Raw genomic sequence first — 18,005 nt, forward strand, 5'->3', positions numbered from 1 at the left:
GGTGTGCATTGGCTCGACTCCCATCTTCAATGAACTCGATCTATAAAATCATGACGCAGCTTCGCTTCATATCCAAAGTCTGGTGTGGTTCACTTCCTCTCCAAACTGATGACGCGCTTTACTTATCTTCAAAGTCGTGGGCGTGGCTTCGCTTCATCTCAAACTGGAATAGTGCAGCTTCCGTTTCATCTCCAAAATGTTGGCGCAGTTTTCGCTGTATCTCTCAAAGTTTGGCAGTGGTTCAACTTCATCTCCAAAGTTGTGGCTTGGCTTCGCTTCAATCTCCAAACTAAGGGCGCGACTTCGTCTTCAATCTCCCAAAAGTCGTGATTGCGGGTTTCTTTTCCTCTCCAAAATATTGGCGCGGCTTCGCTTCATCTCAAGTCTGGCATGGCTTCGTTTCATCTTTCGAACTGATGGCGCGTTTTCACTTCATCTCCAACGGATGACGCAGCTTTTGCACTCCAATCTTCAAAGTCGTGGTGCGGTTTCGTTTCCTCTCCAAAATATTGGTACAACTTCACCTCTTCTCCAAAATGTTGGTGTAGCTTCGCTTCCTCTAAAAAAATGTGGGTGTGGTTCCACCTCATATGCGAGATCAAGTTTGGTTTGCCTAGCTCTACCTCATATGTGAGGATAACTTTGGTCCATTTAGCTCCACCTCATATGCAAGGACAACTCTAGTCCGTCCGGTTCTGCCTTATACGCGAGATGGACTCTAGCCAACCTGACTCCGCTCAAAAACTTGATGGCATATTCTTCTCATCTTCAAAGTTTGATGGCATATCCACCTCATCTTCAATACTCGATGGCATATTTCCTCTTCAAATTTTGATCAAGGAGTAACATAATAAGGTAGACCTTATCGGGATCCTCCCTAGGGTGAAAGCATGGGAGAGTTGTAAGCCTTGGCGGGACCTCTCCCACGACGGTCAGGATATGTGAATGGTGCTACAAGGTAGACTTATCGGGATCCTCCCTAGGGTGAAAGCATGGGAGAGCTGTAATTCTTGCGGGGCCCCTCCCATGACGATCAGGATATGCGAACGGTGCTACAAGGTAGACCTTATCAGGATCCTCCTTAAGGTGAAAGCATGGGAGAGTTGTAAGCCTTGCAGGGCCCTCCCATGACGATTAAGATGCACGAACGACACTGCAAGATAGTCGGTGATCGAATGAGGAGGTCATAAGCCTTTGCAGGTCCCCCCATGACGATCAAGAGGCACGAACAGGCATACAGTAGATAGATCATACTAAGGTCATCCTACAAAAGAAGCGTTTGTACTCTCTTGAGTTGCGCTTTAACTCCTACAAAAGAGTAAGGGGGACAAGTTAGTAAACCTACGCAAAAAAAAAAAAAGTAAGGGGCAAGTAAAAAGAAAAAAAAAACAAGAAGAAGAAAAAAAAGAAAAAAGAAAAAAAAAAGAAAAAAAGTATGAAATTTTCTTTAAAAAAAAAAAAGGGAAGAAAGAAAAAAATTGAAAGAAGAAGAGGAAAATGAGAGAAAGGAAAGCGTAGAAGAAGAGGAGGGGATGAAGATAATAAAGAGGTTTTGGGTCTTATTTATAGAGGTTTCTAAGTTCCATAATAAATTAGAAAATTCAAATCAAATAAAGATTTGATTCAAAATATCAAATTTTTTATTAGATTTGCTAATTTGATTATATCCTAATTTCAAATTAAAAAAATTAAATTAAACAAATTCCCTATCTAATTTGATTTTATTAGATTTTGTCACTTAATTTATCTTCAATTAAGATTTGGACATATTCCAAATTTTATTCAATCAAATTTAAATTGTGGATAAAATCACAAATTAAAACTTGGTCATATTCCAAATTTTATTCGAAACCAAATTGTTCTACATTGAGATTAAATTGTAAATAAAATCTCAAATTAAAATTTGGGCATATTCCAAATTTTATCCCAAATCTAAATCATCATGTTTTTATCGTCAAGCCAAATTATTAATGATAAAATATCAAACTAAAATTTGGGCATATTCCAAATTTTATCCCAAATTTAAATCACAAAATCACCAGACTTTTATCCTCGAGCCAAATTATTAAGGATAAAATCTCAAATTAAAATTTGGGCATCTTCCAAATTTTATATCAAATTCATCTAAATTTAAGTTCTTATCTTTATTTCCAAATCAAGTTGTGGGAAAGATCTAAAATTCATCCCAAATTAAAATTTGGCCATATTCCAAATTCAAGTATCCTATTGAGTTTTTATCTTCGATCAAAATAAATTACGAATAAAAAAAAAATTGGGACAAAGCTCAAAATTTTTCATAAATTTGGCGATATTCCAAATTTTATCCCAAATTCAAGTTGAATTTAGGTACTAAATTCATAGTTTGAATGACACATCAATTGAGTCAAATTCAATAACAAATATATTTGGATTTTGATTCCAACTTTATATTTTTCAAGATTTATCCACCCATATATGTGCATAAATATCGAAAGAGGAATGAGAAATTTTGGACCAATCACAAGTTGCCACGTCATTTACTACATTAATGACAGAAATTCCAAATTATTAAATTTGGGCTCAATTAGGAGTTGACATATGTCTTGAATTGAAGTTGAAGACAAACTAAAGATGGCGCCACGTGGTTTTATCATGACAGTTAATAGATAAGATTAATTTGACCCAATTTGATATTATTATTTGGGTCAAAGTCTAACTAAGCTAAAAAATAGGCTGAATTGACCCAAATGTCAAATCAGGCCTAAATCCGATTAATTGGGCTCAAAGGCCAGACCCATGGATCAACCAAGCCCACCTGTGAACTCTATAAATAGAGAAACTCTCCTCATTTGGAGGGGTCAGCAATTCTACACTCTAGAGAGCTTAGAGAGAATTCTCTACCATCAGAAGATTCCTTCCCTTTGGAGATGCAAGCATTCTGAAGACCGAAGTCCTTTGAAGATACAAGCATTCTGAAGACCGAAGTCCTTTGAAGATACAAACATTCTGAAGGCTGAAAAAGATAAGCATTCTGAACATGCTTGAAGACTGAAGTCCTTTGAAGATACAAGCATTCTCCTAAGACTCGAAGCTCAAGAACATCCACACACCCCGCTTCTATACATCAAGCGTACACATTCAATCGAGAGAGAATTAGAGGATCAAATACTAGAGATCGAACCACATCGCATCAAATCAACATCAACACCAACTCAAGTTCAGCTCCACGAAACAAGTTTCTCTGGAAGCCTCGTGCGAACACTAATCATCCAAAAAGATCAACAAGTCCAAATACCGATCACCCAAGAAGATCAACAAGCCCAAAGGCTGATCAGAAGATCAACAAACCCAAAGGTCAATCACCCAAGAAGATCAACAAGCCCAAAGGCCGATCACCCAAGAAGATCAACAAGTTCAAAGTTTGATCACCTAAGAAGATCAACAAGCCCAAAGGCCGATCACCTAAGAAGATCAACAAGCCTAAAGACCGATCACAACAAGCCCAAAGGCCGATCACCTAAGAAGATCAACAAGCCCAAAGGCTCAGAAGATCAACAAGCCCAAAAATCCCAAAGGCCGATATCAACAAGCCCAAAGGCCGATCACATAAGAAGATCAACAAGCCCAAAGGCGGCCGATCACCCAAGAAGATCAACAAGCCCAAAGGCCAATCGTTCAAGAAGATCCAACTTAAAGTTTATGCTTTATTTTGAAAGCATCAAAATACTATATATTAGAGATTGTACCCACTTTCCATAAAATTAATACAAATACAAAGTTCAAGTTCCATGAAATAAATTTCTCTTGAAATCTCGTGCGAATAGCAACCATATATATTTATACAATTAAATATATAAAACATTATAAAGATGACCTTTGACTTTCAAGTTGACTTTAAAAAAATAGTTTTTCTTAAGAAAAAAAGGTTTTTAAGTGAAACAACATTGAAAATATAATAAAAAGATTTTTGAAATGTTACAACCTCCTTTGATTATAAAAATTAAAAAAAAAACAAATATAATTGATCAGAAAATACATTTTACAATGGTTTAAAATGCCAATCGAATACAATTGTGTCAGCCTTTGACCATGGATGGTTTAGATTTTGATTTTGATCTTCCTTTTGAAAATTATTGTTGAATCAAACTGTTTTGAAGTGACTGATTTATTGAATGGTGCTAAAACCTCTCTTTGTAAAGTCCCGTGCTTGACTGAAGAATTTTGAGAATTGTTTTGTGAAAATTTCGTTTGTGCATATGAAGAAGAATCTGAATCATGTAGCTCAAGCTACCATGCTTGTTAAGGAGATTTAGCTAATACATTTTGATATCAAAGTTGTATGTGCTAACTCAATATCCTTGAAGTGCTCTAGAGGTCAACCAAATACTACTAATTCTTTAAACACTACTTTTAATCCTCCAGGCACGACTGTTTTAAAAGGCATGAACATGCCGCCAATAAATTAAAACACCTTTCAAAATACCTTTCAAAATACTTCTCATATTTAAAGTAATTGAAAAAAAACTTAAATCAGTCTAAAATAAAGAAAACTGAAAACATTTTCACAGATAGAAAAAATGTCAAACTATTTACAGAAATAACTATTCGCACAAGATTTCAAGCGAAATTTATTTCGTGGAACTTGAACATGAGTTGATGTTGATGTTGAGGTTGGTTTGATGTGATGTGGTTTGATCTCTAGAACTTGATCTTCTGATTCTCTCTTGGTAGGGTGGATGTGCTTGACTTGAAGAAGAAAAACACCGAACGTTCTTGAAGTAGAAGTCTTGGAAGAGTGTTTGTGTCTTCAAGGGTCCCAAGTGTTTGTGTCTTCAAGGGTTTTCTGTCTTCTAGGAGTGCAGCTTCAGGAGTCTTTGGAGTCTTCTTCTACTGGTTGATGAATTCTCTTTAGGCTCTCTAAATGTAGAATTGCTTGTATCTTCAAAGGCTGAAGGCTTGTATCTTCGAGAAGCTTGTATCTTCAAATGACTTCAGTCTTCAGAATGTTTGTATTTCAAAGGACTTCAATCTTTAGGTGTGATCAGCTTCACGAGTCTTCTGATTGTAGAGAATTCCTATAAGCTCTCTAGAATATAGAATTGCTGACCTCTCTAAATGAGGAGAGTTTCTCTATTTATAGAGTTCACAGGTGGGCTCGGGCTCGGTTGATCCATGGATCTGGCCTTTGGGCCCAATTAGTTAGACTTGGATTTAGTTGGTTCATGGGTCTGGCGACTCAATTAATCGGATTTAAGCCTGATTTAACATTTGGATCAAATTCAAACTATTTTTGGGCTTAGTTGGACTTTGACCCAAATAATAATATCAAATTGGGTCAAATTAATCTTATTTGATTCAACGGTCATGATAAAACATGTGGCATATCAAAATTTGTCTTCAACTTCAATTTAGGACATATGTCAATTCCTAATTGAGCCTAAATTTTAAAGATTTTGAATTTCATCATTAATTTAGTAAATGACGTGGCAACTTGTGATTGGTCCAAAATTTCTCATTAAACAATAACAAAAAAAAAAAGTCATATCAATCTTTATAAAAAAAAAAAAATAATAAATTTTGTTACTTTTTATAAATAGTTTATCTTATTTTTCTATTTTTGCCAACTCTTTTCTACCTTTTCAACAAACATAACTTATGGACAAGATGAATTTTCTTTCTAAATTGTGTGTGAACACTAAACTAGCTTTTTAAATTCTAGATTTGAATCTTAACTAAAGTACAAAGGGCAACATAAAATATAATAATAATAAGTAATAAATGAATGTAATGATTATGTCACAAATATGATTTTGATCAAAGGGTGGGTGTAATCTTATTATATGTTAGAAGGCAAAAAGATTTCAGAAAATTAATGTCACGTGATATATTGAAACCAAAATAAATTGGAAAATGAAAGGGAAAAAAGAAAAAAAAAAAAAAAGTTGTAGAGGAGGAAAGAGAGTCAACCCAGAATCCTCCATATTCAATTCTGCTGTAATTGGCACAACACACAAAAACGCGTTGTTTGTTTTTGTTTCTTTTTGAAATAATTAAGAGTCAAAATTATATGCCTTTGGTTTGAACAATAACAAGAACAACCCAAACTCAATCACATCAACCATGACAAAGTCCAACCTGTCCCACCACTACCATATAATTTAATCTTTCTTTTACAAATTTACCAATACAAAATGGGTTAAATAAACAAACCCAAATCAAAATCCAACCTCTTTTTCTCTTCTTTTCTGAACTTCCAATGGAGTAATGAATTCTTCCATTCAAAGCCAACTTACTTTTTGCTCTTCTTCTCTTTCCCATCTTCTTCTTCTCCTTCAGAAATGAAAGATCCTCGCACTACTCAAACCGCCGCCGCCATAGCTACTTCAAACATGGACGCTTTGACCACTACACTTTGCAATTCCATCGGAGCTTTAGGGCGTGGTTTTGATGTCACCGCTGATATTCGTCTTCTTTACTGCAAGGGAACACCTGGGTCGAGGCTGGTTCACCTCGATGATGCCCGTACCAGGGATCTTGTTTTGTCTGATGGGGTTGTGGTTCCCAATGTGCCTGATGATGTTCAGTGTTCTTCAGATTCCAGGGCAACCGAAAACGTCCCTGTATGCAGCTTTCACAAGGTGAATTTCGAGTTCTTCTTTCTATTCGGCCTTGTTTTTTTTGCTTATCTTCAACCCTTTCTTGTCCCTTGTTGTATTTCCCTTCCTAAATGCTTACTGATTCAATTTTGTTCTCCCTCTCTTCTGCTTGCTTACATCTGATACTTGAATCATTACTATCTAGGCACTATTCTTTTTAGACTTTCTGATCTCTACTGCTATTGTTTTCTCCCTGTACATATATGTTTTTGATACCTTTACTGCTGTGGTCTGATTCCAGGTGTTCTTATGTGAGTCTAAGTTCTTAGATTGCTATTCTGTCTAATTAATTTTTATGTCATTTCCTTTCTTGAGCTTGTTGCCTGCCCTTATAGAGCTTACTAAAGCATACACTAAGTTAGAACTATTGCATTACAGTACGAAAGTTATTTTGAAATAGCTGTAAGTTTGCAACTTGATCATTGGCCCAATTGTGGATACAGTAAAAGAGAACAAATCAGGTCCGAGACAAGCTTGAAATGAAGTTAAAGGTTCAAACCCTAATTCAAGCAGCTATGTGAATAATGTCAGTGCATTTTACAGACTTCTGAGTTGTAAAAGTTGTGGCCACAAGTCATTGATTTATTTTTGGATGAAGCTTTCTGGTTTGCATTTGATTTTTAATTTTAACTAGATAATTAAAATCAATCTGGTTCATTAGGAACTCTATTTAAATTGAGGACTTTTTGTCGGTTAAGTTTAAATGCTCAATATGTCCCATTGATTCATGGAATTTCAGATGGCAGAATACTTCAATCAGAAATCGGATATATCTGGAAACATCCCTCTTGGAAGCTTTAATGCCATGTTCAATTTCAGTGGTTCTTGGCAAGTCGATGCCGCAGCTACAAAATCACTTGCTATGATTGGATACTATATTCCTCTCTTTAAGGTTGCATTGAAAAACTCAAACTTAGTCTTATGTGAGGACATCAAGCGCGCTGTGCCTTACACATGGGATCCTGTGTCCTTGGCTAGGTAAGCTATATATTGTTGTCTGTGGTTTGATGTGCTTTGCTCAAAGTTCATTTCATGGGAGGAATTAAATTTGAAGTACATCACTTCATCTTCCCGATAAATATATAGTCTACATAACTCCTTTAATATTTTGAGTCATGAGATAATGTGTCATGCCTGACATAAATAATATGCATTAATACTCTCCTCATATGGAGTAGGGCTGCCTTGCCTGTGGAAAAATGATCTTATAACTGGAAACAGGATGTGGAGACTTTCATCAAGGACCTTGTTCATGCTTTGAAATCATGTTAGATCACTGTTCCTGAAGCATAAGGTGTTGTGGCCAACACAACAGGTTTAGAAACAACTCTTATATTGATAAGTAGATAATCCAATGCTTTGAAGTGTTTATAGTGTGCATCTTTGCCCCTTCTCTATTATAAAGGCAACTTAGTATCATGTAGTCTTGGCAAACACATTGTAATTTAGACAATTACCCTGTAAGTTATAGAGGTTAGGGTGAGAATGAGGCCAGTTGGTCACTGTCCTGCATATGAGCTTGCAAGTGGGTTGATAATAATTTGTAACTGGGACTTCTTTTGCTTCATCAGTTTTATTGAAAATTTTGGTACGCATATCATTACATCGGCAACTATTGGTGGAAGAGATGTGGTATATATCAGGCAACACCAGTCATCTCCCTTGTCAGAGTTGGAGATTGAGCACTATGTGAAAGAGGTTGGAGAACAGCGATTTCTTGACTCGAAAAGTCAGTCAACTGCTAGCCCCTTGAGTTACAAGGATAAGGTGAGTAGACAACAAGCAAGTTCACTGTTCAGTTGCAGTGTATATCTTGAGGATCTCAAGTAGTTGTCATTGCAAACCGTCAAGTCTTTTTTCGCCTGGTTTTGTAAGCATATGGGATATTATGCTTCTATTAGCTTGAGTCTCAAAATGTAAATACTCATGATCCCAGTTTCTTGCAGGATGTTACTGTAATTTTTAGGAGAAGAGGTGGTGATGATCTTGTTCAGAGTCATGCCCAGTGGGCAAAGACTGTAAAGTCAGCCCCAGATGTGATCAACATGACATTTACCCCCATCGTCTCCATGCTTGAAGGAGTGCCTGGTGTTAAGCATTTAGCCCGTGCTATTGACCTATATTTGGAATGTAAGTACATTTCTATTAGTATTTTTCTTTGCTGAACACTTATATTAGTCATAACATATAAAGTAGTTATGGACCTAAAAATATGTTTTAATGGTGACAAACTAATTTATATATATTTTTTTCCTTTCTTGTTGGGGGGATGACTTGTCCTGCTCATGAGCTGTACCAATTTCATTGCGCTCTTGTAATTAAATTTAAAAACAAATTTGGATCTGTATTAATCTGCTATAAGTTGTGCAGTAGTCATTAACCACCTTTTGAACTTAAGAATGTAGAAATTTCAAGTGATTTTTAGGTGCTAAAAAATGGGTCAAATTTATTAATTCCCTCGTGCTCTTTTAACATTTGTAGAAAAAGAAGTCATGGTGGCAAAATAATAATTTTTCTAATGCAGTTCATTCCATCAATCTATAACACTGCAAACAGTATGATCTTTGCTTATTGTGCATCTTGTAGGCATTTTTCTCAATTTTGAACACCGTTAGTTACCAATGAGAGTCTCCTCTTGAACTTTATGTTCCTTGAGAGGGTTGCCTAAAATGTTCACAGATCCCTTTGAACCATGGCTCTGAACTTGGTTTCTGTACTTCCTGCTAAAACATATTGCTTCACGCTTCTGAAGATTATATAGTTTTTATCCAACAAAGTGCATTTTATAGGCATTAGTTAATGTTGCTTGATATAAGGACGTTGGTTTTCTTTCCAATATTTTAGTTAAATTGCGGAGTCATTGTTATTCTCACAGACAAGCCCCCGATCGAGGATCTGCAGTATTTTTTGGATTTTCAAATTGGTAGAGCATGGGCTCCTGAACAAACTAACCTGCAAAGAAAAGAGCCCTTGTGTCCTTCACTTCAGTTCAGCTTGATGGGTCCAAAGCTTTATATTAGCCCCGATCAGGTATTCTTCATCTCCATAGCCAACTGGCTTCGAACTGAGTTTTCCTTGTCAAATCTGATGGTTCTGCTAATGAAGTAGATTATAATAGTTGCACTATTCGGGTTTAAGCTGCTTCCATAGTAATACAGACAGTGGTGTAGCGAAATCAAAACTTACAGATAGTGTTCTGCATATGGTTGTATTTTTGTAATTGGAAGATGCTTCCTCTTATGCAGTCTTGCAGACGGGTCCTTTCCACTGAATTATATGCCTTTTGTCTTAGTCTTTGGGAGTATTTGTTTGTTTCCCATTTTTGTATTAAACTTTTGTATTGCTGACACTAACGGAAAGTAATCTTCTTCGGAAAAGGGCTGTATCTTATCAATTCAGATGATATGAAGAACATAACACTCTATTTCACTCTCTAGTCTCTTATCAATCATGTCATGTTATTGCAGATTACAGTTGGCCGTAAACCTGTAACTGGTCTTAGGCTCAACCTTGAAGGCTGTAAGCAGAATCGACTTGCTATCCATCTTCAACATCTGGTGTCTCTACCAAAAATTCTGCAACCCCATTGGGACTCGCATGTAGCCATAGGTGCCCCAAAATGGCATGGCCCTGAGGAGCAGGACAGCAGGTGGTTTGAGCCCATCAAGTGGAAGAACTTCTCACATGTAAGCACGGCACCCATCGAGTACACTGAAGCCAATATTGGAGACTTATCTGGTGTTCACATCGTGACTGGAGCGCAGCTTGGTGTTTGGGACTTCGGTGCCAAAAACGTACTATATTTAAAACTTCTCTTCTCAAAGGTGCCTGGCTGCACGATTCGACGATCAGTCTGGGATCATAGCCCCTCCACTCCCGCTACTCCATTGAGATCTGATGGTGCCTCATCATCTTCCAAGACAAGAATTTCTGAAGATAAGAAGGAAGACAGTTCAACCAATGCTGGAAAACTCGCAAAAATAGTTGACTTGACAGAAATGTCCAAGGGACCCCAGGATATTCCAGGTCATTGGTTGGTTACGGGGGCAAAACTCGGTGTCGACAAGGGACGAATAGTATTACGCATCAAGTACTCATTGCTGAACTACTGATCGGTCCTTGGTCGGGTTTCACTTTACAAACTATAAACAGAAGAGCATTTTTTGCACAGAATTCATGTTTTCTTTTTCCTTCTCATCCTACATTGTACATCTTACCAGTTTAGTTTCTAGCCATTTTTTTGTTATGTTGATTGTCACAATCATTTAATTATAGTCATGTTGTTGTATTCATCATAGTTTTCATTATTGTTAGACGACAAAGGCTTTGCTGCAAAATGACAATTACAAATAGGACTAGAACCACCCTTTTCAATTTCCACTCAAAACGTAGATTTGCTGTTAGAACTTGGAAGGGCTGCAGCAACCTCCAAGATAATCTATCCCTACTCCTTAACCACTTTGGAATAAGGATATTGCCATATTATATCATCCTGTTTTTAAATATTCCCGTCAAAAAAAAAAAAAAAAAAAAGACGACGACGACAAATTGACCCTAACTAAACTAATATAAAACTTGAACTATCATGTACTATTCCGAGAAATTTGTACGGGTGACCTCTTGAGAAATTTTTTGTCATGACAGTGACCATAATTGAACTAATATAAAACTTGAACTATCATGTAATATTCTGAGAACTTTTTATGGTGACTTGTTGAGGAGCTTCCATGATTGATGATCGACCTGTCACAAGGGATCCCAGCCTTCATGAGCTTTTCTACCACTTATTGCGATAGGGATGACCATATTTATCATAGCCTTAACGCGATCGCGACTTAATTTTACCCACAAAAATCGTAAAAATAAAAATGAGATTACGATAGAGGCGATCATGATTTAGTAATCGTAAAAATAAAAATGAGATTACGATAGGGGCGATCGTGATTTAGTTTTACCAATAGAAGTCCTAATAATAAAAATGAGGTAAGGGCTATTCTGGTAATCGCGTTAGAGGATACATGAATATCATGTATGGTTATCGCAATCGCGTTAGGGTTACAAATACCATCCCTAATGCAATAAGTTGTAAAAATGCGAAAGTGGGATTTGACGTAAGCAAAATGTTAGATTTCATACCCTTGTGAAGGGTGAATCATCAATCATGAAGACACTAGTGAAGAGGTCATCCGTACAAAAACTTCTATTATCCTTCCACCCTATATATTATCCAAATAATAATAATAATTAATAAAATGATATTCTGTTATATGCTTGGAAGTGGTTCTTCAATTTCCAAAAAACTTTAGATGTAATACTATGTTTAATAACAGTTTTGTTTTTAATTTTCGGTTTTTAAAATTGGGTGCTTGTTTCCTTGTAATTTCTTTATTATACTTCTCTCTCTAAAAAAAATCAAATTTTTAGTTTAAAAAAAAATCTTCGCTTTGATTTAAGAAACTTAAAAAATAATAATAATAAAAAAAAAAATAGCGGGCTGATTCTCTTTATTATAGTTTTCAGAATTTAGTATTGTAAGACTTTGAAATTCAATTACCTAAGAATCACTATTACCGATTTGCAATGAGAATAGATTAAAAATTGTGAGATCCAATTTATTTTTATTGATGATAGATGAGAATAAAATGTAAGATTCATCTTAAATTTGAGAATCTCATTATGATTTCAGAATCCCTAAAATAGTGATCAATCTTATTCTCATTCCTTATTTCGTAACATTATAACTTTTTAAAACATTTGCTCTTTCTTTCTCATGTTAACCACTCTCAAACATTTTTTTTTAATTTTATATTTCTCTAATTTCGTCCGACATCTTACATCAATTCGAACCTAAAAAACTCTATATTTTGTTCTTCTTGAAAATAATATGGAGAAAATGGACATTTTCTAGGACACCTTATCAAAACTTTAAGGCAAATAGGCTGCTTTGTGACATTATTGTATTTAAGGTCTCAACTAGATTCAAAATGAGTCTTCTTCCCATTAAAGATGAAAACCTTTCAATTTCCTTCTTAATCTTCTTTCCCATCTCATCAACCTGCTATAATTATCCACTTAACTCAAAATCCTAGTGAAAATCAACAAAAACAAAATGAATAAGAATGTTATTTCTTCAATACTGTTCAGTAGAAATTGTCTTTTATTTAGTAACAACATTAATTTTCATTCAAGAAAGGCACAAATGTGACTATGTTTTCAAGATATATGGATGAAAAATTTAATGAAATTTTTATTTACTTATTTATTTTGTTAAAGTTAACATATTTGTCAAAGCCAAAAAGAGCATAGCTCAATTGACATTTGGTTTTCGGTTTTTAATATTTTCTTTTTTTCTTCCAAACTTTTATTTTGATTTCCACTTTTGTTTTGGACTTTTTTTTAATAGATTGAAATATGATATTTTTGTTTCTTAATGACACTCTTTCAAATAAAAAAACATACAAGCGCTATAATAAGTGGTTTTTTTTTCTAAACAACAAATATATATGCACCATAATAATTAAAATACTAAAAGATACTTAACGTTAAAGTTTGTTTTTATATATACTCTCGGTTTGATTTGGTTTTGATTGGTTTTTTAGAAGAAAAAAAAAAAAAAAACCAATCCGAACCAATACTTTTTTGTTTTCTCCAAATACAAATCAATATGTTCCATTTTAGACTAAAAAACCAAACTAATCCATTAGATCAAATTGGATTGGTTTAGTTTTTCAGTTTTTCGATTTTTTTGTTTTACTTCTACCTGATTCCTTCATGGTTAGTAAACACGCATACAATGAAAATTTATCTAAAGTCTCACTCATCAAAATGATATTTATTCTTATACATGTAAACACACATCGATAGTTTATGAAAATCGCCTTATTTTCATGTAGAAAAAAAAGGACAATATAATTAAACAGCTTTTGAATTGAAAACGACACATAATCGATGTTGTATATAGAGCATAGAAAAGTGAAACTACATGGCCTGCTTGAAAGCTAAAGCATATATTTATTTAATAATTAAGCACTCCAATCATTTAGGCAAAGCATCTGAGATCATGATTATTGGTTTAGTGTTCTCCTTTCCTAACACACCAAAAATATTATTCCATTTTTAATGACGTAATTATTCTGAGTCTCATATGGAACTTTGGTCCGGCTAAATAGTTTATACAATCCAACAAATTACAACTTGGGCTCTCCGAAGAGGAAGTTTCTTAAGACTTAGTCAAAACCAAAAGCTGATGATGGAAGCTTTTTGGAGCATTAAGAGATTGATTCTGCTTGTAATTTTGCATTTGTTACTTTGTTTTGTACCTACAATACAGGCTACAAGCAAAGCAAAAACTTGATGGTGGATCCAGTTGTTATTATCGATTTGGTTTTATGCATCCATGTGTGTCATCAACTGAATAACTATCAGATGTGACACTCTTTTCTTTCCCATGCATTCAAGAAACCCTTATATATACACATTATGTTCAATCTTACCTTTCCAATCATTATAAACTATACTTTTTCCCACCACATACCACATTGGAAGATCTCCCTAGCCCACTTCCTAAATATATGGTATGTGTTTTGATGTTTTTCATCTTCATTTCACTTCTTTTAATTCAGTTAAACCTACCAGTTTCGTAACAGTCTTGTTTCATCTTTCTTGTTTATAAGAACTAGAAACATAAAAGTCCTATTTGTAATTATTTCGTTTTTAGTCGAATTTAAAGAACCAAAACAAGTTTTTAAAAACTATTACTTTTAGTTTTTAAATTTTGGCTTGGTTTTTTAAAACATGGGTAAAAAGTAGATAACAAAGAAATTTTGAGGTGCTAGAGGTATTTTTTGTAGGCTTAATTTTCAAAAACTAAAAATATAAAACAAAATGGTTATAAAACGGGACCGACTATATTAGATAACTATTTATGTTTTTGTTTTCTTGGTGAAAAATAAACATAAGCATAAACTTTGTTTAATAAGTATTTCTCATTTTTGGTATATTTTCTTCTTACTATTTTAATTTTTCTCGTTTCATAGTTTAAATATAATTTAGTTATATAATATGTAACATGCATATCAGATGCTTACATAATCTAATACAAATAAGTCTCATTGTAATATTAATAACAATAATACAATTGTTTTGATCCTTTAAACATTGTTCAAATTTTATTTGCAATGTCAATTGTTACTCTAGTCGTTCGTCTTCAATAATGTTGATTTAGATCCAACCATATTGTACTGTTTTTTTTTTTTTTTTCTTTTTTTGGGAAATTGCATGGTTGTAGAATATTAAAGTGGGGGCTGTGAACAAAATTTATTTCTTGCAAAATTCTACTATTGTAAGTGTACTAAAAACTAATTTTCAAATTTCAAGATTACAATATTATATAAATATACATATTGAAAAATTTTAAATTTTAAAATAAAATAATATATAAATATACATAATCTAAAATTTTAAATTCGAATTTAAAATAATATAAAAGTACCCGTTTAATATTCAAAACTAATATAATAGTATTAGAAAAAGTTTGAAATAAAAAATTAAAGTAATATATGAATGAAAAATAATAAAATAATAAGAAATATGTTTGTTGTTTTAAGTGAGATTTGAACTCAAGACATCGAATCATGCACACTCCCTACAACCAACAAGGCAATAAAAAATGACCATATATAACAAAAAAGAATACAAAAAACGAAACAAGGAGATACTACTTTTGTAGTTTCTCAAATTTGGTCCATTTATTAGAAACGTTCCTTAAAATTTAGAAACGAGAAATGCAATGGTTTAGCTTTTAATTAGTTTATTTTTCTATATGCAGGAGAAGCTGGAGGTAGTTGAAGGAAAAGTGGACTGGAAGGGAAGACTGGCTTACAAACACAAGCATGGAGGAACTAAATCTTCTTTGCTCATACTAGGTACAAAAATGTTTTGCTCATCAAGTTCTTCAAATGTAGTGCGTCAAAAGCATATTCTAACATATATGCATATATAAAAGGAGTTATAGGAAAGAAAAAGAAAGATGCCAGAGTAAACAATTTAGCTGGCTACACAAACATATTAATATTAATCATTAATCACAACATAGTTGATTGAATTAATTTGCGCATGCAGTACTGTTGTTTACCTTTTGGGTTTCTGTTGCAGTTGCATTTGGTTTCGAGAATATGGCAAACTTTGCGCTTGCAGTAAACTTGATTACGTATTTCAATTCTGTGATGCACTTTGAACTAGCCGATGCAGCCAATCAGTTGACGAATTACATGGGCACTGGTTATATTCTCTCTATTTTGATGGCTATTCTCGCAGACACATACTTGGGCAGAGTCAAAATTGTCATAATTTCTGGCTGCCTTGAGTTTCTGGTTCGTCTAACTTCACTAGCTTTACTTTGCCGCCCAGCCTATTACCATGCAAATATATTCTAAACTATAACTGATAATACAGGCGCTAATATTGCTCATGATACAAGCTCACTACCCGAAGCTCAAGCCATCGCCTTGCAATATGTTTGATAAACAATCCCATTGTGAGACAGTTGAAGGAAGAAGTGCTGCCCTGCTCTATATTGCTCTCTACATATTGGCAATTGGTACTGCAGGTATTAAGGCTGCATTACCGTCACATGGTGCTGATCAATTTGATGAAAAAGACCCCAAAGAGGCGATGCAAATGTCCAGCTTCTTCAACAAACTCTTGCTAGGAGTTTGTGTCGGCGGTGCTGCTAGTTTAACTCTAATTGTTTGGATTCAGGACTACAAAGGTTGGGACTGGGGTTTAGGGGTATCTTCTGCAGCCATGTTCTTTAGTATAGTCATCTTTGCTGCCGGATTGCCACTGTACCGAATGCATATTGTTTCTGGGTCTAGTACAATCCTCCAAATTCTACAAGTATGTACATACCAACAAGCAAAATCAAGAGTCTTTTGAGGCAAATATATCATTACTTATGTCCAAATGAATGTTCTTTTCAGGTATATGTTGCAGCCATCCGTAATAGAAAACTTATTCTTCCCGAAGATTCTGCATATCTTTATGAGATTGAAAGAGACAAGGAGGCTGCTGTTGAAGAAGACTTCTTGCCTCATAGAAACATTTACAGGTTTTATACATAAAACCTTACATAAATTTTCTGCTTTCGCAGTCCAATAATAGTATTAAAATATGTATACTTATACAGGTTTTTAGACAAGGCGGCAATTCAACAAACACCTTCTAGGCAAGTTGAAAAACCCGAAGCTTCGAGTCCATGGAAACTATGCACAGTTACCCAAGTAGAGAACGCAAAAATAATTCTAAGCATGGTGCCGATTTTCTGTTGCACAATCATAATGACCCTTTGCTTGGCTCAGCTCCAAACCTTCTCCATCCAACAGGGCCTCACCATGGACACAAAACTCACCAACTCTTTCAACATCCCTCCGGCTTCACTCCCCATCATCCCGGTCTCCTTCATCATCCTCATAGTCCCGATCTACGACAAGATTTTCGTCCCCTTTGCTCGAAAGCTCACAGGCATCCCCACAGGAATCACCCACTTGCAACGAGTAGGTGTTGGATTGGTTCTGTCCAGCATCTCCATGGCCGTAGCGGCACTAGTGGAAGTGAAGCGCAAAGGCGTTGCGAGAGATCACAACATGCTGGACGCAACCCCTGTTTTGCAGCCATTACCAATCAGCACATTCTGGCTATCGTTTCAATTCTTCATATTCGGAATCGCAGATCTGTTTACGTATGTAGGACTTCTCGAATTCTTCTACTCCGAGGCGCCGAAAGCCTTGAAATCTGTATCTACTTGCTTCCTTTGGAGTTCGATGGCGTTGGGATACTTCTTGAGCACCATAATTGTGAAGATTGTGAACAGTGCTACGGAAGGAATTACGAGAAATGGAGGTTGGTTGATGGGAAACAACATTAATCGGAACCATTTGAACCTCTTCTACTGGACGCTTTCAATCTTGAGCTTGATCAACTTCTTTATCTACGTATTTGTTGCCAAGAAATACAAGTACAGAAACCATAAACCCACCATCTCCAATTCCATTGATGACAGTAGGACGCCATGAGAGGAAAAAAAATTTCCAATTGTTCGTTATTAACTTATGCCTAAGGGTTCGAAACTTTGAATTATGGATCATCAATTAACATTAATTGGTTTTCTTTCTTCTTTTTCTTTTTTTAAGTGAACATTAATTGGTTTATTAGCTTCGATCACGAGCCTTTTCTTGATAACTGATTTTAAAACTGTTAAAATTTAAACTCACTTTTAAATATACTTTTTAATTACTCAAATCAATTCATATTGTTTATTAAGATTAAACTGATTTTTTATAGTAAGAAAAATGGTTTTTTTTTTTTTTTTTT

General features: G+C 34.8%; 3 protein-coding genes across 3 annotated transcripts; all 3 read left to right on the plus strand.

Annotated features, from left to right (window-relative positions):
• The first annotated feature begins 6,161 nt into the window (after positions 1–6,161).
• LOC120074174 (MACPF domain-containing protein CAD1) lies at positions 6,162–10,953 on the plus strand. Its single transcript, XM_039027201.1, has 6 exons — positions 6,162–6,617; positions 7,375–7,613; positions 8,207–8,402; positions 8,582–8,765; positions 9,511–9,665; positions 10,103–10,953. Exons 1-6 carry the CDS (start codon positions 6,318–6,320, stop codon positions 10,745–10,747), a joined length of 1,719 nt encoding a protein of 572 aa, XP_038883129.1. The 5' UTR covers positions 6,162–6,317; the 3' UTR covers positions 10,748–10,953.
• Positions 10,954–15,502: 4,549 nt separating this feature from the next.
• Positions 15,503–16,913, plus strand: LOC120073712 (protein NRT1/ PTR FAMILY 4.6-like). The gene has a single exon (XM_039026513.1). The coding sequence runs from the start codon at positions 16,104–16,106 to the stop codon at positions 16,569–16,571; it is 468 nt and encodes a 155-aa protein (XP_038882441.1). The 5' UTR covers positions 15,503–16,103; the 3' UTR covers positions 16,572–16,913.
• On the plus strand, positions 16,781–17,988 carry LOC120072994 (protein NRT1/ PTR FAMILY 4.6-like; the record flags this gene model as incomplete). Its single annotated transcript, XM_039025546.1, has 1 exon — positions 16,781–17,988. A coding segment is annotated over one exon (927 nt), but the record flags the coding sequence as incomplete, so codon positions are not given.
• Between the last annotated feature and the right edge of the window lie 17 nt (positions 17,989–18,005).

The sequence above is a fragment of the Benincasa hispida genome, chromosome 3 (assembly GCF_009727055.1).
Source record: "Benincasa hispida cultivar B227 chromosome 3, ASM972705v1, whole genome shotgun sequence".
NCBI lineage: Eukaryota > Viridiplantae > Streptophyta > Magnoliopsida > Cucurbitales > Cucurbitaceae > Benincasa > Benincasa hispida.